Here is a 25,864-nt window from a genome sequence, read left to right as displayed (position 1 = left end):
AAAAACACCTTTGCCACCTACATGAAAATTATGGACTAAATGTCTGTGCTAATGATTGCAGCATGACTTGGAAGCTTGGGCACATAGATGAACATGGCTGAGCAGAGAAAACAAAGTGCCAGCTAGCTGGAGCTGTGCCTCACCCTGGGCAACAATGCCAGCCAATGGGACTGAGAGGTACTGAATGGGGAAGGGGGGTTTATGCAGGGGTGGCTGTGGAGGTCTTTGCAGGGAGGCAGTAAAGAGATGTCCCATGGTGTAGCTGAGATGTATATGCTGTCAGAACTCGTAAACTGAGGGAAAACAAATGGTAAAGTACAGTACATGCTGTTCCTGTGAAAACAGTATTTTGTAATGCTAATAATGTTTATTTATAGGTTTCTATGCTTTGGTACATGACATATATGATGTTAGATTCCTTTGGGGCTACCTCAGAAACAGACCTATAGCATTGTTTGTTTTAATTTGTTTCTTACTAACTTTACCTATAGGTCTGCTTTCTTATATCAGAGCTATGCCAGTAAACATCTAGCCCTCTAATTTTACCATGCTTGTGATCACATTGCGTGTACAAACCCGCTACACTTCCTTGAAATATCCAAAGCATGTGTTATGTGTAAGACTAATGTCACACATGGATTCTTTTCACCTGGGGGAGGATGCCAGTGCATTGGCATTTTCTTCATGGTTGTATTTACACCAGAAGAAGACAACGCCCCTTTTGACATTAGCCTAAATATATACAGTACAGGACATTTTAATGTTGAGTGCTAACAGGCATTTAAAACAGGTGACAATGGAGGTGAGTGTAAATAAATGTTTATATCTGTAAAGTTCAGAAAGGCTGTTGCTTTGGACAGTGAAGTCTTTAAACTGATACTGATATTCCTTTCAAAAATCACTGCTCTTCTTTATTGTGAAGCTGATAATGTCATTTACGAAAAGACACAATGAGGTGAATTGTGTGAGGGGTGACCTTCTAGCGCCGCGTACAAAAGAGCAGAATGCAGAGCGTTCGTTAGAAATCAAGCAGTTAAATTGATGAGGAAGCACATATCTGCAATGGTAATATGTTATCAATAGATAGCTGATAAAAATCACTTCTACTCCACATTTTTTATTCTGTATGCAGGATATTTTATCAGGCACTTTTGTGCAAACTTCTGAAGCAATATGGTTTTTGCCACACCGGGCTGATTCATGGTCTGTGAATAAACACAGGCCAAGAATCAGCCCCTATTCTTCGTTCAGCTTTCCGATGTTCCTGCACCCAGAGCCACTGCCAACAGTCATTGGGTTATTGTTCCAGGAATATACAAAACAGCAAAATAAAAAACAAAGAAAGTTCCTAAGTCTTTATCTGGCTGGCCTTTTGGCTGGACCCCCTCAAAATCTGATTTGGCCCCCCCCAGAACGACAATTTGAAAAACAATGGTAGCTCTTACATGCAACTGTTGCCCTTAGCCGGCCCTCACTAAAATGGAGGAGAAAAGGGTTTTATAGTTGAACTATAACTCTCACAAACAATTTCAAAAGAAACTGAAGAACTGAAGGTTTAGTTAAAAACAGCATTAAAGTAAAGAAAGTACTTCACTTAGTACACTGGCAGTAAATCAGATAACCTTTACCTATAAGACATACTGTCATATTATAAAGAGTGATGGGCAAAATGTTTTTGTCAGATTTTTTCGCAAAATGGATGAAAAAATTTGCAGTGCGTCCAAAAATTGTCGCCCCACGTCAAAAGAATTGTCACCCGCGTCAAAAGAATTGTCACCCACGGCAATTTTTTTTTCAAGATTTTTTCAGCGAAGTGAGACAGATTCGCTTATCGCTAATTATAAAGCCTTTTTACGACTCTTGTCCTGCGTATAAACACAGGCGCAGAATCTGCCCCCTGCACTTCTAAAAAGCTCATTGATACGCATGCACCTGGAACCATTGTATGCCCAGGATCTGGCACACAAAGCACATTTTGGCGCAAAACCTCTCAAGTATGCAGTTCTGCACCGTATTTCTCTCTGTGCTTCTGCACCCTGGCCAATGCAATGGCTCTGAGTGAAGGCACATAAATATTTTTTTTGAAGTGTAGGGGCAGATTCTCGTCCTGCATTTATCCACATGTGGCAGGAGCCTATGTGGATTAAAGGACTGCTCTTTCTATTGACTGCTTTGACTATTTCATTGTCCTATGTACTATAAGATAAGTTAGACTGTCACTTACTGCAAGTCCTTATTACCATGGACTTCAGCTAAGGTGTTTGGCCTACTTAGAGTTCCAAGCGTCACCTCCATTTTATCCACTCCCCCTGCCTCAAAGTGGAGTTCAAAGAGAAATAACTATGGGTCCCTTACCTTTTTATAGACTAAGGAATGCAAATAACACCCTTAGGCCAATAGGAACACATCCTTCCCACAGGTCCCAGGTAACATTTTACACATAATTCTTTCACATCCCCTAAAGTATATAGATTTGGACTGACCAGTTAAATATAATATATTACAGTTGATGCCGTTCTTAGTGGACCTTTGACCACTGTTTTGGAAATATTTTACTTACCAGCTCTGCAGCTCTAGCCCTCTCATTCTCAGATTCTCACACTGTGCTGGACTCTTTAGAAGTCAGTACTTTATTTGGTTTTATTGCTAACTTGTGCTGCATTAGGAGTATAATAATGTACATTAGAATCACCTCTACACTCTCAGACCTGTGGCTGCTTGGGACAAGCAGCAGTCCAAAAAGTGGCTCAGTCACATTCATGACCTACACTATAGCTAATGTCAAATGAGTCACAGGCCCTGGGGCCTGCTGTCCATCAAGTTCCCCAAGCAGCTTGAAAGAATTTGAACAGTTGCTAGAAAAAGAAATCTGGGTGTTTGCTTATGGTAGACACCCACTGTTTTATTATTACAGAGAAAAAGGAAATCATTTCTAACAATCAGAGTAATCAATCAGTTTCTGGATAAGGGATAACAACAACATCTTCGGGGCAAGATGACCCCTTTCTCAAGCATGCTTGAGAAAGGGGTCATCTTGCCCCGAAACGTTGCACTTCTGCAATAAAAATTTAAAGGGCTTTTTCCCTTTTTGCAGCTCTGAGTGCCACTTGTTTTTTGTTGTTACGCTGGATTTCTAGAGGGCGCCGATCCCTTTAACAGTGAGCACCGGGCGTTGAACTTTTGGAGAGCTTGGGTGTGCGGGAACGATCTCTGTTTTGTTCTGGATAAGGGATCCCATACCTTCAAGGTGACTTATAATGCTTCTGCTTAACTAATGGGGGGTGAAATAATCCCTATACTGTATATACCAAAGAATACACAATACTTTAAAGTAGGCAGAACATTATTAATTACAATTATTAAAAATGTTCATAATGATATCTTGCGATATAATTCAAGCCTTACTAATGTTTGTCTTACTAAACATCATAACCTTCATAACATCATAAACTTCATAGATTTTTGGCATTTGCTCAGTAACCTTGCAGAGAACCTACTGTTCAGACAACTCTTTTTAAAAGCCTTGTGGATATTTTTGTTGTTGTAATTGGGTAATATAAAGTATATCATTAGTACAGGGTTGAGTCACCAATTGCAATAACAAAAACACTGGCTATGACAAACCCAAATGAGAGCACAAGTAGATGAAACGATTGTCAGATCTCAGAGTTGTTTTGCACATTCTTTTATCCAATCCTTTTATTAGCTAGATGTTATGTCCTTAGCAACCCCTTCTGGCACTGAATTACAAGCAGGTTCAGACTGGGATGCAAAATAGGCCCTGGCATCTCAAGTACACAGAGGCCCAAACAGCCCCCACAGGCCCAATACATAGTGACTGTCTATGGCATCTTACAGCAGTCCCTCTGGAATTTGCTACAGATCCACAGATTGCCAGTACAGGCCTGGTTACAAGGACTGTTCTATTCTGGTAATGTTTGCATAGTGGGAAAGTGGATTACATACCGCCCAACTGTCCCGTTTTTTCGCGGGACAGTCCTGGTTTTGGTAGTGCATCCCGATGTCCCGGATAGTTCCATGAATGTCCCACATTTCCGACATTCATGGAACTATCCCTGACAGCGGGATGCGCAGGCTGTAGTCAGGCGTTCCTCTTCTTCAACGTCTCCTCTCTATATGCGGCTCCTTGTTTGGCGGAGCCAGGCCCTTTTATAAGGTTGCGCCCGTGCATATTGACGTCACACGCACCCACAGGTGCAACCTTATAAAAGGGCCTGGCTCCGCCAAACAAGGAGCCGCATATAGAGAGGAGACGTTGAAGAAGAAGCAGCAGCAGTAGCGCCCCCCCACAGCAGCAGCAGCAGCAGCATGTATGGAGGCTCTGTGTATTGGGGGGGACACTGTGTGGGGGGGGCTACTGTGTAGGGGGGGCTACTGTGTATGGGGGGGCTAATGTGTATGGGGGACACTGTGTGGGGGGGCTACTGTGTAGGGGGGGCTACTGGGTATGGGGGGGCTAATGTGTATGGGGGACACTGTGTGGGGGGGCTACTGTGTAGGGGGGGCTACTGTGTATGGGGGGGCTAATGTGTATGGGGGACACTGTGTGGGGGGGGCTACTGTGTATGGGGGGCTACTCTGTATGGGGGCTACTCTGTATGGGGGGCTACTGTGAATGGGGGGCACCTGTATATGGGGGGGGCACCTGTGTATGGGGGGGCACCTGTGTATGGGGGCTACTGTGTATGGGAGGCTACTGTGTATGGGGGGCTACTGTGTATGGGGGGGCTAATGTGTATGGGGGACACTGTGTATGGGGGGGCTACTCTGTATGGGGGGCTACTGTGTATGGGGGGGCATCTGTGTATGGGGGGGCTAATGTGTGGGGGGGCTACTGTGTATGGGGGGGCTACTGTGTATGGGGGCACTGTGTATGGGGGGGCAAAACTGGTATATAGTTATAACTCACTATAACTGACTGCCTTCTCTCTATATTTGTATTTTATATGTAGGAGTTGCTATATTGTTTTCCTTAGGTCGTTCAGTATGAGGGTATAGCACATTTGTGTCTGATCCCGCCATTTCATCTGTATAAAAGTATTTTTTTTAAAAATGGGGTGTGGTAATTGGGGCATGGCCACAAAAGTGGGCGTGGTCAAAAAATTGCCGCGCTAAATCTTTTTGTCCCTCTTTTCATTTTTCAAATGTTGGGAGTTTTGGGATTGTGTTAAGACTGTAGAATAAATAATCTGCCTATTATGCAACACTGTACAGGGTACAAAGATGCAACATTTTTATGGTTGTTAGCAGGACAGAAATATGCACAATGTGCTGGATTATGTTCCCTTTCTCTACTGTAAGCATTCCGAGTGCAAGAAAGACAGATGTCACAAAATATGCATAAAACTATTCTAATACCAACTCATAGTAAATGGTTTGGACTGTATTCCTAAAGCCACGATTTTTTTGGGGTCAGGCTTGAGAAGCATCGCTGAAATCCCAAATTTGTTGCAAACAAAAAAAACACAATTTTTTCATGATTTATTATGCAACAAAACAGCAAAAATTCCAAATGCTAAAATATGCCAGCTAAAACCTGTCGAGATAATGTAGAAGTCAAAGGCAGTTGTCCCTTTTACAACTGGAAGATCTCTCTTTGCTTTGTGGTTTTAGAGGTTATTTTGATTCTGGCTTTTGTGCAACAATACGAAAAAGTTGAGGTTTTCGCAGATTTTCAGCAAATGTTTTCATTTGCGTCTTTTCAGTTCGTAACTTTTGATATATAACTGCCATTCCTGGAAATAACCCCCCCCCCAGGTGTGACTTGGTCCCAGTACACTTGGTCCCCTTATTTTTAGTCAATGCCACATCATGTCTAGTAACCCATAGCACCCAGTATCTGCAGATTGGTTGCTAAGGATTATAACTATTGTGCTATGTGAAATGTCATCCAGTATCCCAGTCTGCTAATGCTTTTAGTAGTTCATTATCAGAGGCGTTTTTGGCCCCTGAGGTGCCTGAGCCGATACTGCCTCCCCCCCCATCGTTAGTGTCAAGAGAGCAATTGCGATCTCTGCACTAGCAGAGCCGAATTTCCATTTTAAAGACGAACAAATAAATATGGTTGAGGAGACTGCCTCATACAGACAAAAGCAAACAAAAGGAATTCTGGGAAAGAATTCCAGACTCTTAAAAAAAATCCCATTTACATGGGTTTATCCTATAGGCTAAAGCTCACCCACTGGGTTTGAAGCTGAAGCCAGGACAATAGCTGATCAGATTCCCAACTACAGACTGGTTTCGCCCTTCTTGGGGCTCATCAGTGTAGTGCAGGGTTTTCTGATCAGCTTAGGTAGAGTAAACCCATGTAAATGGGATTTTTTTTAAGAATCTGGAATTCATTCCCAGAATTCCTTTTGTTTGCTTTTATCTGTATGAGGCAGTCTCCTCAACCCTATTTATTTGTTTGTAGAACCACATGGTGACTCTACCTAAGCTGATCAGAAAATCCTGCACTACACTGATGAGCCCCAAGAAGGGCGAAACCGGTCTGTAGTTGGGAATCTGATCAGCTATTGTCCTGGCTTCAGCTTCAAGCCCAGTGGGTGAGCTGTAGCCTATAGGATAAACCCATGTAAATGGGATTTTTTTTAAGAGTCTGGAATTCACTCCCAGAATTCCTTTTGTTTGTTTTCATTTTAAAGACGGAAATTCAGCTGTTAAAGTTACCAGGAGCGGCTTTTTGCCGCCTTTGGTAACTTTGGGGGCTCTGCACATTTGCTAAGCTCTCACAAATGAAAATAAACTTAAGTCCTGGTTCTCACCAGGAAAGAAAAAGTCTTTCCTGGGGCAGTTATTGTCTCGCACATCAATTTTCTTTGCCTTGAACTTCGACAGATTTTCAACTTCGATCTAAGAGATTTTTCACCCTTTATTTTTTGTCAATGTGAAAAAGATAATGATTTATAATTCATCATGTATATCATGGCAAAAATAATTTTTGTTAAATGCAATTTTTTACATCCAGGTGTTAAGGAAATACTAGTTAACAATAAGCTGCAAGAGCTATTAAGGTCAGCAATGCAGGAGTACAACAGTGTCCACTATGCACGCTTTCCCTTTATTTTGTACCAACTCCTGCCAGGTCTTTCTCTTTTATTCATCCCTTTATTACACACAAATCTGCTTTACTCTTTTACTTCCTTGTCCTGCAGAACTACTTTGCACACCCCATATCCATGTGCTAGGTGGAGTGATATCACAACATCTTCTTTTATTCTTCTTTTTTTATAAAACAAAACAGTTATGTACATTTTCTATAAATCTCTGTGGCTTCTTTACAATTCTCTCTTACTGGAGATGTGTAAGTCTCTAACTCTTCAAGGTTTCTTTCAGGTACTGTATAACACCGATCTGGTGTTGTTCTTCTGTTGATAGAATGCATATTGTATCTTCCTGACTCAAACCAACATTTGATCTCTCACCATCGGTTTTGACTTCTTTTCTTGAGTCTTTCTTCTGTTCCCTTTGTGGAAATTGCTGTGATTTTAACTGGACTCCATGTTCTATCCTGCCATAACCTTACATTTTGAGCAATTTTTAATTGTTTTAAAGGTTTAGCTGTTTGATCAAAATATTATTTTTTGTTTTATTTGCCTTTTTCTAGTTGAGATTGTACATTTGCAGCAGTTTTTTTTAGGGTATAAGACATGTAGGGATTTTAACAATCTTGTTCTTACCAGTCTGCCCATCAATAACTGAGCTGGGGATACTCCAGTATCTTCTATTGGTGTGTTTCTCCAGTTTATGAGAGACAGAAATGTTTTTTTCCATCTTCCTTTTTTAGTATCAACTTAACAGTCTGTATGCCCCGTTCTCATAATCCATTGGATTGTGGATGATGCGGCCTTTTGTGCTGTGTGACAAAACTCCCATAATTTTGCAAACTGTGGAGCATTGTCTGAAATGAAAATTTCTGGAATTCCATCCCTGGCAAACTGTGATTTCAGAAGGGTAATGACTTTCACACTTCTATTGTTTTTATTAAACCACTCAACTTCAATGAATTTTTAATAATAATAATAATAATAATAATAATAATTCCTGTTGATCAAAAGTGATCAAGTCTACTCATATTCCCTTTATGGTACCTTGTGTGGTATTAATGGCTCCTTAGTTTGAAATCTCCTGTGTGTGTTACATACATGACAATTGCTAATCATGTCCAGGCCAAAATAACACTTCTCTTGCTCTTCTCCTGCAGCTTTCTATTTTAAAATGGCCTTCATGAATGTGTTCTAGCATTTCTTTTTTTATTTGTGATAGCACTATGATAATTTCCCCCTTAAAATAAATGCTATTTGCCTCTGAGATTTCATCTCTAAAATTTCAGAAGTCTTGTATCTCTATTAACAAATAGTATGATAATAATCCAAGCACAGTTATGATGTTAATACAGTTATGTGCTACCATCTAGTGTCCAAAATAGCAAAACCAGCTTGTGCCTCTGGGACACGTCCACCTGGGAGATACTTTGCTGCAGTTGCCACTGACTTCTTGCAACAGTTTGGAGGAAGTTTATATAATGGCTTGGCAGTCTGTCTGTACTCCAAGATCTGGTATTTGTACTGGTATAACTCCAGTCTCTAACATACTTTATCCTTGCACCTTAGGGCTGTGGCACACATCTTCTATTTTCCACTTTTCACTCCCTTTTCCAGTTAATTACCCTTTCTACTTTGTCTTTTGCCCTTATCTTTGCTCTTCTCTTCTCCTTTGGATTTTTTCCTTCTCTTCTAGTTCTCCCTTTTGTCTCTTTCAATTTTTTCCAGTCTTCTACATCTCTCCTGTCCCCTTCTGCTCTCATTTGCAATTTCTTCTGTTTTTCCCTTCTTATACCCTTCCATTGTCACCTCCTACTTTTTGCTCCCCATCTTTTTCTTTCTTTTTTGCTTAACCCTCTGACCACCCCTCCTCACTTCTACTCTCCCTTGTACTTCCACTATTATATGTACCAATTGCTATTTTTCTGTTCACTTTTCATACCCATTTCCTTAACCTTTTCTACTTATCTGATGGCTGAAAACATATTTATCATTAGTGTTCCATTTTGCAAACTGTAAAGCTGATGTCCCACAGAGATGTCCCACAGATCTCACTATAGATCTCTGCTATCGCGGGCAACTAACAGCTCCAAAATGCCTTTCCACCAACAACAATAGGAATCAGCAGTGAGAAGGCCTTTGCATCGCTTCAGTTTTCCAAAGTTTCCTCCTGCAGGCAATTTTGCGTGACTTCAGAAAACTGAAGCAATGTGAAGGCCTTTCCTCTGCGACTCCTAACATACTAAAATCCAGTGGAAGCCTCCCAGGCAGAAACAATAGTTTTTCCAGCTGTGGTCCTTACACTAGGCAAGTGATCCCCAACCAGTGGTTTGTGAGGAACATGTTGCTGACCAACCCCTTGATTGTTGCTCAAAGCAGGTGCTTAGTTTTGAATTCATGACTTGGAGGTAAGTTTTTGTTGCTTAAAACCCAGTGTAACACCAAACACAGCCTTCTGCAGGCTGCCAGTCCATATAGGGGCTACCAAATAGCCAATTACAGCTACATCCTAGATACAGTTTTCATGCTTGTGTTTCTCCCAAACACTTTTTTCATTTGAATGTGGCTCACAGGTATAAAAGGTTGGGGGATCCTTGCACTAGGCAGTGTTACCTAGGGACCTCTAATCCCATACAAGATTGCTCCTGTTTACTTACCCTGTCTGACTCTTTAACTGCATCTAGTGTGCCACTTGCTACAACCTCATTCATGGGGTCCTCGCTCCCTGATTCAGATGATAGTTATATTAAGGACCTCCCTCTCACTGGGCATAACTTACTTTATTGATTAATGATGATGGGGGGGGGAGTGAGATTGAACAGATATATGTTACTGATTATTATTGGCAAATGAAGCCTCAGACAAGTACAGGGTATTCCCCATGAATGCCCACAGAGATCTCCCCTAGCAGTATACAGGAGACAGTGTATACTGTATTTACAACTAGCATAAAATATACAAAACAACACAGCACAAATTAAACATAATGCACAAAAGCATACTATAGCATTAGAAAATTTATAAGCCCAGTATGAGTTTATCACCCTTTTCTATCTATCTATCTATCTATCTATCTATCTATCTATCTATCTATCATCTATCTATCTATCTATCTATCTATCTATCTATCTATATATCTATCTATCCTATAGTATGATGCCCACAAGCTATCAGATGCATGACCTTTGGTTCACTCGTGTTAATGTGTCTGTATTTCTGTGTTTGTAGTCCCACATTTACTGCACTGTACAGATTCTAGTTCTTGGTTTATGACTTGAGAGCAGGAATAGTGAATACCTTACATACACGCGCAGCTTGTATCTGTTCTGTTCCATTAATAGAGTGCTAGGTCACCTGATGAGGGCTAGCTGGCTGAATGTGTCTCCAGGCTGGAGATTGTCACACATACATGCACAAATAGTGCAGACTCATGCTGATTTAGTTACACATCCTGTGCAAGCTCAGGCAAACAACCAGGGTGCTGCTCTCCTATGTGTTATGCAATGTGCACAGTGTTATAGATGCCAACTTAGCAAAATGTAATTTAACACTTTCTTGCATAAAAGGAATCTGGGGAGACTTATATAGTATATTCTGTACATGGAGAGCCAAGGACCTCTAAGAAAGTTTATAATAAATACATTTCTGAGAACCCCAAATATCATTCACACAGTCATTAGTGACAATTAATGATGAGTGAAATTTTTCACCAGGAATGGATTCGGCAAGTGAGTAAAAAGTCACTGTTGCATCAAAAAAAGTTGCACACTTTAAAAAAGTCATGTATGTCAAAAAAGTTACATAATAGACACATTTCGCAATTTTTTTGCTATTTCACAAATTTTTGTCGTGCATTTTTCGTCGAAGCTAAATGGGAAAGATTCACTCATCACTAGTTACAATAAAGAAGATGGCAGTATTATGTGGGTGCTGGAGTAGGCCAAGGAGGATCTAATTGAAATGTAGGGTGTTTAAAAAATTAGAGCAAATTATTTCCATTAACAGTATGGCACGAGAGATCACCATACAGAGCCAGAGCTACTAATAGTTACTGTAGTGTGAAGCATGCCAGGAGGGCATCAGGCATACACATGAATCAGCTACTGGTCTCCACTACTTTGCAATATTTGAGAAGTAATTCCGTATGAAATGCTGTCCAAGACTGACAACCAGATACTTTAGTACACAGACTGCAAATGGACAGGGCAGCTGCTTTAATAAATGGGCCAAAGAGGCATTTGCCCAGGGCCCACTAGACTAGGACCATCTCCAAGAAATCGTAAATCCCTTATTTCAATCAGATGGAATATGTGTAAAATAAATATTTTTCAGAGCCCTGGGATCATCATAGCCGGAATGTAAGAATATCCCTAATGCAAAGTTCTTATTATCTTGATTTGTAAAATACAAATAGAGTGGAAAGTATTGGAGCATTAAAGGTGAGGTTCACTTTTAACCCTTTCACTGCCAGTTGATTTGGTCAGAACTTTTGTTGCCAGACAGCTTTTAAACATTTTTAAATCTTTCACTTTAGGGGCCGTTCCTTAGGGGGACTTTTAGTTTACCCAGGAAAACAATATATTGTTTTCAAAAACTCCCAGCAGTACACTACCAAATTTCCAAAGCACTGCTTCAGAAAGCTGCATAAAAAAGCTGCCAAAAATTACAGCAATCATAGGTTCACCCTAGAAAACGATACATTTTTGGAAAGAACAGATTCAGATGAATCCAGAATAGGTAAAACTGTCTGTCTACTCCAAACTACCAAGTTGCAATAGGTTTTTCTAAAAAAAAACTGAAATTTTTGAAAAATCACTTCAAAGCTTACACTTTGCAGCATCTTATCTCCCACATAACATTAGGTACCAAGATAAAACACCCTAAATATGAACGCCAGGGGTCCACTGAATAGTTTTATGCCCAATATGTATAGGTTTACCTAAGTATGTGGCTTTCAGGAGCCCCAAGGTGAAGATACCCCCATATGATCTACCATTTCTGTCATTTCTGCTCCTGCAAAATCAACACATTTATATCATTTTATGTGGGATAAAGCTATAAAGAAGTACTTTAACTCCAGAAAGCTTTATATTTTCGGAAAGTACACATTCCTTCAAATCCAAAATACATGTCTTTCTACTCTAAAGTACCAAGACAGCGAAACTGTAATCTATAAAAGCTGGAGTGGGCAGATGTCTAGCATAATAGCCAGAACACTACTTCCTGCTTTCAGCTCTCTAAGCTGTTAGACAGTGAGTGACTTTAGGAGGGGTCACATGGGACATAACTGTTCAGTTAGTTTGTGAGCATGCAGGTCAGATTCGCAAGCAAACTTACTGAATAGTTCATGTTCCATATGCCCCCTCTCAAGTCACTGATTGGTTACTGTGTGCTAACAGCTTAGAGAGCTGTAAAGGAGGAAGTAGTGTTCTGGCTATTTTGTTAGACATCTGCTCATTCAAGCCTTTCTAGATTACATTTTTGCCTAACTAACTATATTAGAAACATTTTTTATTTTATGCAATCCCCATTTACCCATTTTTATTTTTACACTGAACTGTTCCTTTAAAGTAGGTAAGTCATGTAGTCAAATGTTACAGTAATCCAAACTGAAAGAAAACAACATGCATGAGGGTATTATCAGTGCATACAGTAGATGGTGGTAATGGAATGGAGTAAATTATAAGTCTAGGTGACAGCTCTGGTGGTGGCTTGTGAGCAAAAAAAAGATAGTTTTATACAATTTATCGAAAAAACATCATAACTTAAGTTATTAAGTTAGTAACAGAATTATTTTAATGAACAAAGAAATGCAGTCCCCGTAATGCAGTGATAAACCCTTTTAAACTTGACCTATCAGCAGTAGAAAGCTTATAGCATTCCCTGAAACATTTCTCCTCCCCACAGGCACTCCCTCGGGACCTTGATCTGTTATTAGTAAAGTGGTTAAAGATTATCTGAGGCAAAGCGGTCAGTGTGGATGTCAGGCTGCATGCAGTCAAGGCCTAAGTACTGAGCTCTACAAAGGAGCAAGGTGCTCTGCTGGCATCAGGTTTGTACTGTGTTCTGTGTGACTGGGTGTTTCGGCCCCCTTTGCTGGAGGGCACATATTATTTATAGAGCACCCAATAATATAATTCTTGTTTTCATAAGTTTATTAGCTGAGTATGGGTATAGAGTATGTTATGAAGATAAGTAAACACATGAGCTAACATGTTTTGTTCTCCAGAACATCTCTTGCAAGGAAAAAAATATGGTGGCCTCAACTAGGAGTCATTATGGTATCTTATGTCTAAAGCAATCTGTACATGTTGTGGGGGCAGCGTCTTTAGCTCTACTGACATATCAGTCGAATGACTCTTGTCAAAGCTGCTTATACCCTATTCCGTATATGAACAGGTCATTCTTCTTCAAGAGATGGATTTCACAGAGCAAGCTCCTTTTCATATTGTCACCCCTCTGAAAGAGAGCCATGCTTTATCCAAATTGGCTGGGACCACAGTTCTCATGAAGCTGGAAAATGTTCAGCCCGCAGGGTCATTCAAGATACGTGGGATTGGACACTATTGTCAGAAGGTGAGTGGCTAGAATTAACAGCAACGACAGTGCTGCATTTCTGCTGAAATACATGACTTAAAGGTATTTGCCAGAGTATAGAGGTGTGCTTCTCCAAATACCAAAAGCTATGACTGAATGTTTGGCTGGGAAGCAGCCGGGGAAGTGAGTGCACCCTTGAAACGTGTAGGTGATGTGCTGAAGAATTTGCTTTCTTTAGAATTAACAGCTGCCATATCTGGCAGAACTGGCACAGAAATACCAAGGGGATATGTACTGTATAGGGAAGAGTTGGGGAGACTGAAATGAATACAAGAAAAAATATATACAAATTTACATTAATTGTATTAAATTATATTAATCCTAGTTTGGGCATGTCATTTTGGTTGCTAGGGTACCCCAGAACCTATATTGTAGTTTTACTGACAGCCTTGAGGGTTAATTAGATTACTAAAATCAGTGTTTTATTTAGTGGCCTTTGTTAGCCGTATTTCCCTTAAAGGACAAGGAAAGGCTAAGTCACTTGGGGGTGCCAAAATGTTAGGCACCCCCAAGTCACTTAAATCGCTTACCTTGTACCCCAGGCTGGTGCCCCTGTTAAGAGAGAACAGCACCAGCCTGGGGTAGCAGTGAGTGTTTCCTTCTTCCGCGTTGGCGCGCTCTGCATGTGCAGTAGAGTGAAAACCAGAACTTTAACAAGAAAGTCAACTTTTCACTCTACTGCGCATGCGCCGGCCCAGGGATTTCGCCACAGAAGAAAGAGGAAGGAGGAAGCGCTTCCTACAGGTACCCCGGGCTGGTGCTGTTTTCTCTTAACAGGGGCACCAGCCCAGGGTACAAGGTAAGCAATTAAAGTCTTTTACAAAATGCATTAGGTATTATAGCTCCTCCAACAGAATCCTGCATTGAAATCCATTTTTCACAAGATCAAACTGATTTATTTAATTTTGACATGTTTATGTCAAATGTCATGTTATATATTGATAATGTTATACAGTATATTGATAATGGGTTAGTGCAGAGGACCTCATGTTTCTTTCTATTTGTTTCTGTTTGGAATTTTGTGGGCACAGCCTCATCGCACCCCTGCTTTATGGTATAAAATTTAGTGGTGAGCACAACTTCTCGTTTCCCAGGTGCCCTCAGTCATGTGACTTGTGCTCTGATAAACTTCAGACTCTCTTTATGCTATACTGCATGTTGGAGTAATGTCATCTCCCCTTCCTGCCCCCACCTCCCGCAGCCAATCAGCAGAAATCAGTTATCAGCAGATAATAGCTCCCTGACACTTGCATTGCTAAAAATGCTCCCATGTCCCACATAGTGGCTAATTTGAAAGCAGTTGTGCAGCACTTTTTAAAAGCTCACGATCAGACAAAATGCACTGAGATGGCTGCCTACACACCAATATTACAACTAAACAAATACAATTTTTTGGTTCAAGAATAAAATTTGAAATGATAGAATTAATTATTTGCAATGTACACCGTGTAATTTAGTAATATAAATGACACCATATACATCATGGCAGAATCCCTTTAAGGCTTACTAAGTAATATTAGTTTGGCCAAGTTCTGAAACTTAGTGAAGAACCATTTCTTTGGATGTTTTAAATAAGCATTGTATTGCTGAGAAAGAGTTTTTACAATGATGTTTTGGCTATGGGATCATTTCATTTTATATACTGTAACATGTCTTGTTTTGTCTTGTATCTCTATTCCACCCATTGCAGTATGAACCAGTCTGGTAATGCCCTAGCACTTCCACTGTGTAGCCTTGTATGGTTATAGTGATGTTTAAAGCTGTTTGGCACATTGACTGTGTATTATACTATTTGCTTTTACAAAGACAGCAACATTGCACTGATTTCACTGATCACCCCAAGGGCCAAAAGGGTTGCTACCTTTTCTGGAAAATACTAACCGTCCTATACCTGTTATGCTTTCCTATTAACTAACATCGGCATCAATTAGCATATTTGCTGACTGAATGGTATCTCTATGATTTAATCAGTCAAGTCTGTTTTATTTGTAGAGTTAACAGTTGCTAAAGCTGGCCATACACGTGGCGATCTCACGATGTTTCGTACGACCGTCGGTCGCACGAAACATCGTCAGATCCGCCACACACCATTCAGGGCTGAATCGGCAGGTAAGGAGGTAGAAACAATAGGATTTCTACCTCCTTCTGCCGATTCAGCTCTGAAGGGAGAATTTTGGTCAGGCGCCTTCTATGGCGCCCGATCAAAATTTTCTAACCTGGCCGATCGGCGAGTCGACCGATATCAGCAGCTTCCTGTGATATCGGTCGGCTCGCTGACATGCCATACACGCACCGATTATCGTACGAAACGAGGTTTCGTACGATAATATCGGTGCGTGTATGGCCACCTTTAGTTACAATTCTGCTGGTAGCCCCATGTCTATGTGCTGCCTGACAAGTTTTAGCCATGCTTATTTTAGGCTACTGTCATTAACTGAAGGGTGACTAAATGAATAAAGATGTCCAGCCAATTTGATGCCCATAAACATTTGTATCTTTAGAAATGAATGCATGTTTTGTACCCAGGATCTAGCACAGCTTATATATAGCACTACTAGCAGACCCAGTAATAGTAATTTTGTAATATAAAAACTGGACAAATGATGCCGTTTTTTGGAAGGGACTTTACCACTTAGTAAATGAGTCCCCTGGAGCAAATGTTGCCCACTGTATTACATGCCCCATAATGTACTATTTATCTTATTCAGCTGAGAGATATGGATGTCTATCTATATACATTAAAGGAGAACTAAACCCAAAAAAACAAATGCTGTATTTTATATACTGAGCTTAATGCTCCACCCTAAAAGTTCAGCAGTATCTCTACAATACTACTACAAAAATAATCCTGGCTATCAAAGTCTGGTAAATTATCTCTTGTAAGGTCAACGATAGAAAAAGTTTATCAGAAGAAATTTCTGAACTTTCTAAAAATAGTGTCAGTACACAGACCGTGTATTATGCAAACAATAATTTGTGCTTACTTTGAATTTTCCTTTTCGTAATTTCTGTTTCAGCTAAGGCTATAAAGGTGCACAAAATAGGAGAAACATGCTGTAGACATTTAACTTCATCAATGACAGAGTTGCAGGTTTACCCTTAGCTCAGGCAGGGTAGAGTTGAAATTTGGCTGACCATTACGGGTTTGGGTGTGGGCCATACTGGGGAATTACACATTTCTCTCCTATGTTTCCGAAGTTTCCTAATCCTATGATGCTTTGATCTTCTGTCCAATGGCCCTTATTCCCGTTGTTGTAATTTTATAGTTTAGCCCTATGGTGCCCACGTTAGGTAGGCATATCGGGAGAGAATTCACTCATTTGGCAGCTAAAATCTGCCTGTGTATGGCCACCTTAATTTTAATCATACCAGATGTGTGAGCTTCATTATAGTTAAAGTTTTTTGGGTACCACAAAGATGGGTGCAAAAAGGCAGTCTTTGAAACCAACCATACTTACAGTAAAATTTTTCTTGTATTGAACTGAAGTTTGTGCAATGGCATAAGAAGTTCTTAGATACAGAGAGCAAGAGAGAGATGTGGAGAGTGCAGAATGAATGATGCTGTAGAAAAAGAAGAGCAAAGCTCTGACTAACATATTGTTAGGACTTGGGGTTATTTAAAAAAAAAAAGGCACTAAGGGGCCGATTTATCAAAATTTGAGTTTGTGTTTTTTTAACGATTTAAGAAAAACTACAAGGAAAAACCACTGAGCTTAAATAGAAATAAATGGGAACTGCTAACAGCTTTTTATATATTTATTTTTGCTAGTTTATCAATGTGATTCTACCCAAAAACAAAATGGGCGCAGGAATATCCTGGCATGTTTTATTCTTAAATAAGCTAGTGTTCAAGAAGAAAAGTTTTGCTGCAGTGAATTTTTTTTTTTTTTTTATAAACTCAAATTTTGATAAATCTGCCCCTAAGTTTGCCCAGGAGTTGTAACAAGGCTGGCAATCTGTGGATTCTGGCAAATGCCAGAGGGGCTGCTGTAAGATGCCATAGACAGTGACTATTTGTTGGGCCTGTGGGGGGGCTGTTTGAGCCTCTGTGTGCTTGAAATGCCAAGACCTATTTTAAATCCAAGCAACCCATAGCAACCAATCAGCATGTAGCACTGGTCACCTGTTTAAAAAACATCTTAGCTATGGGCAAACAGTGCCTTTTATGACCTATTTGTACCATAACTTTGCCTTGTTGAAAGCTGTGGCAAACTAAACTTTTTCTCTCTGTTTTTTAGCTTGCGAAGAAAGGCTGCACGAGGTTTGTCTGTTCCTCAGGTACTGATGAAGCTACTTTATTTGGGTGTCTGTTGATCTTAATCTGTTTGTATCTATGAGTCTTTCTTTTGTGCTCCACATACACTTCCAGCATTTACTTTGCTTCCTTGCTTTGGTGCTTTTGCTGCCCTACCTTATACTGTACATTCTCTCTCTCATTCCCACACAGGGGGTAATGCTGGGCTTGCAGCAGCTTATGCTTGCAGAAGATTGGCCCTGCCAGCCACCATTGTTGTTCCACAGACCACTGGAGCAGATATTGTACAGAAGCTGCAGGATCTGGGAGCTGACGTTGTGGTGACTGGAAAGGTAAAAAAAAAAAATAATCTCATCATAATAATGCTTCTGCTGGTTTTGACTTACATTCAGGTACCCCTAAACAAGGGCCCCTCATCACTATCCTTTTATGCATTCATGTAGTCATTCTTTCTTCAAGGGTTTAAAAAGATGCACGCAGATCCTGCTTAAAACTTTACTTACTGTATTTATATTTGGTATTACTAAGGGTCCCCTCTGGTCGAAGGGCTACAGTACAGACTTGACATGTCTTTAGCAAAACAATACTTTCTCCACTCTGTTAAGTATGGTACATCCATGAATACTCTCCAGAAGCATGACTTGTAGTGGGTTGTACTGTATCTGAATAGTAGTTAGTAACTAGGGGAGGGAAGATAATTTGCTGGCATGATTTTGGGGACAATTCTTCTATGTCTTCTGGCTCCATGCCTGTAAGAGTGTGCCTCTTCAAGCCATTGAATAGGAACTGAAAAAAGCCAAAAAAATGTCAATAAATAAATTATTGTCTTAATAAATCACATCTAACCTTTTAACCAGTATTCTATATTCAGGTAGATACAAAAAAAAGGGAAGGAACTATCAATCACTGGGTGCCAGATACTACAGTATATTTTATCAACAGCCCCAACAAAACCATTTGGCAGCATCTGACAAATGAGAAAAAAACACATGTATGTGCTCCACAATCTTTTACTTAGTCACCCTTTGGATCAGCCCATAAACCTATCCATCAGGTTGTGGCAATTAGGTCTCTGTGTGTGTGGTCATGTTAAACTATTACCTATCTATCCTACTGAATAATTGGTCACATACTTATGTAACACATTCTGAGATCGGTTTTATAAAATGGTAAAAAAACTTTTGTTTTCATCAAGATAAATTCTAAAGATCTGTACAAGTAAATCAGATGTGGGAATAAATTTCAGAGTATTTACTGGATAATTCTTTTTGCATCCTATAATGATACAAATGGCCCTTTTATTACCTTCACATTCATCCCACTCTCCAGGCTACTTATACCAGTGGATTATTATATCTTGCTTTAACTAGACAGATGATGTGACGAATGCTATATTTTCATCCTTTTATAAATATGTACTGGTGTCTAATGTTTTTGTACAGCTGTGATAGCTGACATGGAAATGGTCCTGAAAACATCTTTTCATGGTGGGAGGAATGTTTTTGCAAATATTAGGCAACTAGTGGGTTAAACAAGAGAAAAAATCTTCTTGAATACTGGGGGACCAAGGGGTACAAAGGAGCCAGTACACAGAGCTTATTTACTATTGGTACAGATACAAGTGTAGAAAAGATTGCAAGATTGACCCCTTTTGGGCCCATATAGAGAACACTTTTGTCAATCCATGGCAGGTGTAATCTCTGGTCTGAGCCTGTCCATTTGCTAGTGGTCCTTAGAATAATGGACACAAAGTTACAGTTGCAAAGTACAAAATATGGTGCTTTGCACTTGTCTTTTGCACTTTGCATTTACCCCTCAGTTTATGTGTATGAAGCAGACCATCAGGCTCTAAAAAGATTTCAATGTTGGGTAAGTTTTAGTTACACAAATGATTACAAAAATGCCTTATTGATATAGCAGCTCTGGGAGCCAGCTATTAACATATAACACACAGATTTAAATATAGACTACAACAAAACATTTATTGTGTCAAGTGTAATTACAGACATTAAGTAAAACATTTTATCAAAACCTCAGAGTATAAACAGTTTGGTGAATTTTAATACATGTCATTTAGCAAAACATTAGCGTAGAAAGTGACTCATAAAATGTATCAAAACAGACCTCAAAGAGGCTGCAATTAAGGTGAAATGATTCGTGGAGATAATACTTAGCTGATAGGAGCAGCTTAGTGCTTTGTGTCTCAAACAAGTGCAATACCAATATACCAAGATACATCTGCCTCCTACTATCTCACAAAATGGGTAATCATTTAACCCCAATGTGCCTGTGATCTTCTCTTGTTTTCAGTACTCTGGTCACTGGTTGCACTGTTCCTATTATTCTACTGAAATACAGATCCACACCTCCAAAAGCCTTCAGCCCACCAACTGAGGATTCTTAAAGCTATTGCAGAGTGGCACATGGTGTATACTCACATTAAATGGCACAAAACCAATTGATATTCCAGAAAGAAGCAATATATACATACACTCAAACATATTATATATATATTTAGATTTATATATACAGCAGAACCCCAATTTTATGTTTCCCAGGCATCAAAACAGTATAAATTCCATATTTATAGAGGATTTCCAGCTACTACAAGACCTTGCTCTACCACAAGCCATTCTTCTAGAAACTTTGTGCCATCACTAACTTTCTCTCCTCTGCCAACTGCAGGTCTGGGACGATGCTGATGCACATGCTCACCAGCTGACTGAAACTCCTGGCAGTGTGTATATCTCTCCGTTTAACCATCCTCTCGTCTGGTGAGCATATATATAGAGAAAATAGTATTAGTGTTACTTTTGCTAGGTACATTCATATCTGGGACTGCAGGGACTGGCACAACAAATAAAAGGTTATTGCAGCTATTTCCCCCATACTCTAGGTCCTATTTTAGATAGACAAATAGAATTGGTGCAAGCAGGATCAAACACTTTCAAACAAAGAGTAAGGAACGAGTTCTGTGTTCACCTTTATTAAAATTAGACACTATGGGCCTGATTCACTAAAGGGCGATAAAATGTGCGCTATTTTTATTGTGCGCTAAAATTTTTACCGCGTCTTAATTTTGGCGATTTTTCGCACGATTCACTATAAGCATACTTGCGCTTTTTTACGCGCGATATTGCATGCGTTATTTAACTCGCGAAGACTATTTCAATGCGGTATTTGCTGGTACATGTGCTAAATTACGCCCGCGAATAGTCGCCGCATATGAATGGTAGCTTAGAAATAGTGTATAAAAATTGTCGCCGCATATAAATGGTGTATATAAATATTAGCCACATATAAATGGTAGCATATAAATGGTATCATATAAATAGTAGATGCTTATAAATAGTATATAATAAAGAAAAGAAAAAAGATCGCTCTAAGGGAAACCCTAAAGCGAAACAAAATTTCTCAGAAACAATATAAATAAGTAATAAACAAATAAATGAAAAAAATAATAAACTAACAAACTATAAGTACCACGTGGTTAGATGAGGCCCGGGTGTTTAAACCCCGAGCCTGCCGCTCAAGTTTTAGAGTCTATCTCTTGTGTAGTTTAGAGTCTGAGAAACAGCATGCTCACCAAGATCCGGCAGTGGTCCGAAGTGTGCTCGATGTCCTTTCTTCCGCTTATAAATAGTAGCCACTAGTGATGAGCAAATGTGTTCTGGTTTCTTTAGTGAAAAATTAGCAAATCTTTCGAAAGATCCACGAAACGGCAAAAATGTTGTGCGGGCAAAAAAATTGTTGCTGTGACTACATGCGTTTTGCCATTGGCGGATTGTTTTGCGAAACGCATGAAAAAATCCGCCGCGAAAAAATTCAACGCACGTCCAAAAATTCGCTGCGAATCCATGCCTGGCGAAGCATTTCATCACTTGTAGCCAAATATAAATAGTCGCGCAAATGAACGCACGCCATGTTAGCCATACACGCCAATACTTGCAGAAAATTACTGTATTAAAAATGAACATTTCGCTGCAAACTGGCGGCTGCGTCACTCTAGGGGAAACACATACTTGAATAAATAACACTGTAAGTCCATATTTTATTGCAAAAAATAATTTACTGTACTTTTGTATAATTTTTCGCCTGCCTGTAGTAGGTGTTAATTTTCGCATAGCCGAATGCGATATTTAGCGCGCAAAAGTTATAGTGAATCATGCGATCGTATTCTTTTCAGCGCAGAAATTAACGCATGCGGTAAAACTAGTGCGAGAAATAACCCATGCGAAAATGGCGATTTTTCGCACGCGATAATACTATGGTGAATCGCGCGCAAATTATTTTGCGTTTTTTAACGCAAAAAAGCGTGCGATCATTTTTATCGCCCTTTTTTGGTTTACCAAGGCTGCTCATGTTTACCACAGTCATTATTTAGGCCTCAGCCATTTGAAATTTACTTACTAGAATAAAAATTATTGAGCATTACCAGCATATGGAAATATTCCTGTATGTTGCATGTACAGAAAAGCTGTAACACTACTGGAACACCATTATTTGTTTAGAAAGCTTTTTTTGCGTAACATAATAAAAGGTGGACATTTGCTGCAAGTCTCATCACATGTAACAACAACAGGTAGCATTTACTGGTCAACAAAACATTTTATTGGTTGCTATGGGTTACTGCATCTGGGTAGAAATTAATGCCTTGGCTAACATATTGGGTGTCATACTTACATTTTATTGCACAAGAAGGGAGAATTGTGCATTAGGCTCTGTGAAGAAGTAAATGCTTCCTGCATTTCCGGTGGAGCAAGCAGTCCACTTAAGATATGTAAGAGAGCATCCAATATGAGCCAGCCATTACACTTTAAGAAATACTGACTGATACAATACCACAAAGTAATGAACACTGGCCATTTATATACACACAAAGGTGTGAGTGATTTAAAGTCAAACTCTACTCAGAGTTTAGCCAGTAGTTCCCTCTACTGGCTCCATCCCCTCTCCTCAACTGCAGCACTAAAACATGGCAGAATGGTGTTTAGGAAGCAGGTAGAAAGGTGGCCAATCACTCAGACTGATTTAGTTTGGTTTTCTATGTGTGGATAAATTATCCCTTAAAGCAGTGATCCCCAACCTGTGGCTCATGAGCAACATGTTGCTCACCAACCCCTTGGATGTTGCTCCCAGTGGCCTCAAAGCAGGTGCTTATTTTTGAATTTCTGGCTTGGAGGCAAGATTTAGTTGCAAAAAAATACAGGTGTACTGCCAAACAGGCAATGAGACTTATTTTCCAGGTAAGACAAGAGGTTTCAGCTTGAAAACTCATAACAGCACTGTTGCAGTAGTTAATAACTGGTTATTAACTGGTAATTCTGGGAAATTCTTCACTTCTTCACTGATTGACTGATTTATTTATTTTCAGGGAAGGCCATGCCAGCCTTGTGTGTGAACTAAAGGCTTCTTTGGGTTCTCAGAAGCCAGGTGCACTTGTGGTTTCTGTAGGGGGTGGCGGGCTACTTGCGGGGCTGGCTGAAGGGATGAAGAAGGTGGGCTGGTCTGATATTCCCATAATTGCAATGGAGACTAAAGGTGCCCACTGTTTGAATGCAGCGCTTGAAGCAGGCAAACCCATCAGCCTTCCAGACATTACCAGGTTAGAAGTCATTGTCTACCATACCATGCAAATATATTCCCCCTTGTAAAATATCTCTGAATTACACATTAGATATACCTGTATGTAATATGTCAATATGTAACAATAAATAACAAACAGCATCGGCTTATAGGCACTCAAAGCATCCACAAGGGTCACAAAAAGTAAAAATAAAAAACGTCTTCATTTAAAGCTCCATTAAAATGAACGTCTCCCAAGACGCCCTTATGCCCAGAGGACACAAAACACGTAGGGACCATGACTAAGAGCCTAGAGGACAGGAAATGCACAGAGCATCTTGGGAGATATTAATTTTAATGCAGCATCCATTCCTGATTATTTCTCATGCCCATGAAGAACACTGGGTCACTTAACACATCACAAGAAGATTGTTTGGCACATTACCCAAACTATAATGTCATTCTTTTCTTACTGATATCCTGTAATGCAACAACCTACTAATGTATAAATGTGTGTGTCTGTCTCTTGCCTGTCTCTTTTAGTGTTGCCAAGTGTCTTGGCGCAAAGACAGTATGTGACAGAGCCTATGAGTGTACAAGGGAGCACAAAGTTATCTCCATTACTGTTGATGACAGAGAAGCCATTCGAGCTGTGGAAATGTTTTTGGGTGTGTATTAAATGCTCTCCCTCCATGTATTCCTCTTGCCTTCTTTCCCTTAGTCTTTTTTCATGCAAGTCCTTCTAGGTATTTATTCCCACCACTGATCTCCACCAGTCACAGTTCCTCAAGAGCTGGAGAATAGGGATAATTGGACTGCTTAGCTTGGCACAGTTTTGTGGCAACATTTGCAGTTTCATAAAAAAAAAGATGTCAGTTTTATCCACCCCTTGCCTTCTACATCAGCCAATTGAGTCAAAGCCTTCCCCAGCCCTCCCCCTTTCTATCAAAGGTGCTGTACAGATTCCGTGAAAGCAATGATCATGGTATTGGCAACATGGGAGCCTTTTTATTCTACAATATAGTTGCAGCATAGTGGAAAGGAACTTCTCTAACAAAGCAGAAAAAATGTATATGCTATTGCAGAGCTAAAGATGCCTTAAAGGAGTGGTTCACTATTAAAGGAACTGTAACACCAAAAAATGAAAGTGTATAAAAGTAACTAAAATATAATGTACTGCTGCCCTGCACTGGTAAAAGTTGTGTGTTTACTTCAGAAAGTCTACTATAATTTATATAAATAAGCTGCTATGTAGCCATGGAGGCAGCCATTCAAAGGAGAAAAGGCACAGGCACATAGCAGATAACAGATAAAACACTATTGTATTCTACAGAACTTATCTGTTATCTGCTATGTAACCTGTGCCTTTTCTCCTTTTTTCCAGCTTGAATGGCTGCCCCCATGGCTACACAGCAGCTTATTATATAAATTATAGTAGTGTTACTGTAGCAAACACACCAGTTTTACCAGTGCAGGGCAACAGTGCATTTTATTTTTATTACTTTAAAGCTCTTTCATTTTTTGGTGTTACTGTTCCTTTAAGTTAGCATTTAAGTTATAGATTGTCCTGTTCCTAGCAACTTTGCAATTGGTCTCATTATTTAATTTTTACAACTCCAATGACCTGTGGCAAACCTACAACAACCTGCCTTTTTCCCATTTAAAAATATTACTGTAAGTTCATTCCTCCGTTCCCAATACCCCACCCTTAGTTTATGTCTCCCCTTGTTTCCAGTGTCTGATTTCCATCCCCTCACTTTATGTTCTCACTCTCCCCAGATGATGAGCTAATGTTTGTGGAACCTGCATGTGGAGCTGCCCTTGCTGCTGTCTATTCAGGACATATCCAACGCCTGCAGCAGGAGGGAAGCTTGAAGACACCCCTTGACCCCATAGTGATGGTAGTGTGTGGCGGCAGTGGGATCAGCATTTCTCAGCTTCAACACTTTAAATCCCAACTGAATATAAACTGACAACTCAAATTATCAAAATCAAATTATTCCTTTCTTGTCTTTGCATTTATTAATAGTAGCTTAACATTAGAGAACCTGCCAGAGATGGATTGAGTCAAATAGGGTAGTACATTGGAGGCCCATTCTTCTGCAACTGTTCTTTCTTTTAGAAATATGTAGGATTTTGCCATTGACATACCATATATGTTGGGATTAACAAACACCTTATTTAAATAAATTAGGCAACTAGAAAGGATCAGACTTTATAAAACATTTGCGTAAAGAATATGTGCCGTCTTTGCTTGGTGAATTGCTGTTAAGCCACAAGGGGGAGCCAGAATACCTGAGGTTTTGCAGCATCCTTACAATGATAGCAAACTTAGATTTAATTGTGTTCGATCTTTGTCTCAATATTAACTTTATTTCACACA

At 39.8% G+C, this 25,864-nt stretch overlaps 1 protein-coding gene across 6 annotated transcripts; it reads left to right on the top strand.

The window, feature by feature from the left end:
• Positions 1 to 25,864, top strand: sdsl (serine dehydratase like). Of its 6 annotated transcripts, none has more exons than XM_012961140.3 (9): positions 3 to 177; positions 12,972 to 13,116; positions 13,464 to 13,640; positions 17,900 to 17,939; positions 18,109 to 18,248; positions 20,602 to 20,690; positions 23,291 to 23,521; positions 24,025 to 24,149; positions 25,261 to 25,864. In XM_012961140.3, exons 3-9 carry the CDS (start codon positions 13,482 to 13,484, stop codon positions 25,452 to 25,454), a joined length of 978 nt encoding a protein of 325 aa, XP_012816594.1. In that variant the 5' UTR covers positions 3 to 177; positions 12,972 to 13,116; positions 13,464 to 13,481; the 3' UTR covers positions 25,455 to 25,864.

The sequence above is a fragment of the Xenopus tropicalis genome, chromosome 1 (assembly GCF_000004195.4).
Source record: "Xenopus tropicalis strain Nigerian chromosome 1, UCB_Xtro_10.0, whole genome shotgun sequence".
NCBI classification, from domain to species: Eukaryota; Metazoa; Chordata; class Amphibia; order Anura; family Pipidae; genus Xenopus; species Xenopus tropicalis.
Note: the sequence above shows the minus strand (reverse complement) of the source record. Positions and strands in the feature narration are given on the sequence as shown.

Coding starts and splice junctions, on each gene's coding strand:
- sdsl (XM_012961127.2), top strand. Junction 20,691..23,290: donor TTTAACCATCCTCTCGTCTG/GTGAGCATATAT, acceptor ATTTATTTTCAG/GGAAGGCCATGCCAGCCTTG. Junction 23,522..24,024: donor AGCCTTCCAGACATTACCAG/GTTAGAAGTCAT, acceptor TGTCTCTTTTAG/TGTTGCCAAGTGTCTTGGCG.